Source organism: Antrostomus carolinensis, unplaced genomic scaffold (genome assembly GCF_000700745.2).
Source record: "Antrostomus carolinensis isolate BGI_N321 unplaced genomic scaffold, ASM70074v2 scaffold15499, whole genome shotgun sequence".
In the NCBI taxonomy this organism is placed as follows: Eukaryota; Metazoa; Chordata; class Aves; order Caprimulgiformes; family Caprimulgidae; genus Antrostomus; species Antrostomus carolinensis.
Genome location: NW_010340763.1, coordinates 10,000 through 12,223, shown reverse-complemented (window position 1 = coordinate 12,223; position 2,224 = coordinate 10,000). Strand labels below are relative to the sequence as shown.

At 50.4% G+C, this 2,224-nt stretch overlaps 1 protein-coding gene across 1 annotated transcript in view; it reads left to right on the top strand.

Moving 5' to 3' along the window:
• The window catches only part of PLEKHN1 (pleckstrin homology domain containing N1), a gene marked incomplete at both ends in the record, with an annotated part of 19,997 nt that overhangs the window by 7,805 nt on the left and 9,968 nt on the right, over positions 1–2,224 (top strand). Inside the window, one exon of the mRNA XM_029087050.1 lies at positions 194–281. Coding sequence (XP_028942883.1) covers positions 194–281 — 88 coding nt within the window. The remainder of the gene's footprint in view (positions 1–193; positions 282–2,224) is intronic.

The following is a 2,224-nucleotide window of genomic DNA, read 5'->3' as shown; positions in this document are numbered from 1 at the left end:
CTGAACCTGCTTCCTCTGGATCCAAGTCCCAAATGTTTCCCCTCAGAGCAATGTTTTGCAGTCTAACATCGTGAGCCGCAGCAACCTCCTGGTGCCAAGTCTGGACTTCCAGTATCCTACAGCAAAGGGTCATTAATTGCAGAGCCTGGCTGTGGGCTGACCTCCAAAGTAATGGTGTGTTCTTCTTCTGCAGGGGCTGCTGCCTTTGAAAGAGCTGAATGTGTGTGAAATTGAGAATGGGAAGAGCTCCGGGCAGGAGGATCATGCTTTCCGCATTGCAGGTTGGTGCCTCTTGCTTTGCTTTGAACAGAGGGTGTATGAATCACGACTGCCTCTGCTTTTTGTCCTGCTCTGACCTAGTCCCAGAGAAGAACCATGCCGTGGAAAGAGGTTGCAGAGAGCTGAAGCTCTTCCTCCCAGCTTTTGCATCTTTTCCTCCAAGGCTTTCCTGCTCCTAAATGCCTGGAGAGAGATTCCCAGGGCTGCAGGCAGGGAGGTGACTTGATAGGGAGCACAGAAGAAGGACAGTCCTGTGCTCCGACTGGACACAGGTTGACAGTTCCCACCTCTGCCCAGTCATTTGCTCTTTGTGCACCACATTTCAATGAAGGGATGGAATAAAACTTCTTCTCCCACCTCTCATCACCGTATCAACCCTGAGGCCAGGGAGTGACTCGATGTGGGCACGCGTACGGCGCGGCACGCGTGGATGTGTGACACTGCTCAGGTACACGCGATGGGCAACAGTGCCGAGGGGAGAGTTGCCTCTACCACTAATGCCAGGCTGGTGCTATCAGGACCTAATGTCACTTTGCCAACCCTTCCCTCACCAGCCTCCACAAGCTTTTTAAACTTTTCCCTGAGTGATCTTGCTTTATAAAAGGTTTCCTGGGCTAACAACCTGTCTGCAGCTTGGCTGGAGGCTTCTTTGGGCTTAGTCAGTGCTGAATGACAGCAGTTGGAAGCCCCTAAGAGTAGTAGTTAAAGCGTGAAGTACACAGAAGCCAATAAATAAAGATACAGAGCAAAGAAAGCTCATTCGTGTCCTAGACCCACTGTCTGTGTGCTCTGGTGTCCTCCCTTAGAGAGAAAGTTACACAATGGCCACTCAATTTTTTTTAAAAATACATAAATTATAAAAAGGAGCTGGTCCAAATGACCCATCGATTGAAAGCCTGCTGAGTTCCCTGAGGCAGGGCTCTCCAACCTTTTCTGGGAGTCTGTACAATGAAGGGAAAGTTCTCCCAGGCATAACCTGTCAGGAGCATCTACTCTGGGGTGGGTGGACCTGTTCTGCTTGTCTTAAAACATGCAGGAGTGTGGCTGGGTGGAAAACTGCCTGAAGCTTTGTTGGGTTTGTGTCTTGCTTAAGGAAAGAGCAAACCAAAGCCTTTCTGACAGAGAGTGCTGTGTGTGTCAGGAAGCAGCCACACAAAGAAACCAGGGAGACAGTGATATTTAGGGTTGGTGGGAGATCAGTGTAGCAGTTCTATTTTTCAGCTAGAGAGGGAAAAATCCAGGCATGGAGTGGATAAGAGCCTTGTCCTTGGCCACACACACGGTCAGGGTAGAAGTCTCTTGTGAAATGCTGTGGTGTCAGTAGTTCCCTGACCTGGTTTTGCTAGGATAGTGTTAATTTTCTCCTTAGAACCTTCAAACCACCACATTCCCCATCAACTACACTTTCTGAGGTAGTTCAGTACGTTGGAAGACACCAACATGATCATTGGAAGTGTGGAGATGGAGCATGAGAACAAAGCCTGGCAGCATGCAGAGCTATCCCTTGGTGCACTGGCATGGAGAAGTGGATGGTGACTGGCCATCACCTGGGCTTTGTGGTCCATCTCTTGCCCAGCATCTGATGGAGATGAAGCTGTTGAGCACCTTGAGTCACCTCTGCTTCACCTGCACACCTTGCAGCTTTTTAATGTCTTCAGACAGAAAGACTTGGGTGGGAATAAACTACTGCTGCTCCGGGAAGGGGCTGCCTTGCTTCTAGTGTTCCTCTGGAAGTGCTGGCAAAGAAAGAGGAAGGACAGGGCAGGAGAAAAGAGCACGAGGGCCAGCACAGGTTGCTCAGCAGGGCTGTGTCATGGCCTTGCCGCAAACGTGCCCTTGGGGTTGAGAGGAATGGCAGCAACTGAATTAGCAGCAGCTTTTCAGGCTCTGCTTCCCAGCAGCTCCTTACACGTGCTTCAGGCATGTCTTGGGCTTCAGGCTTCAG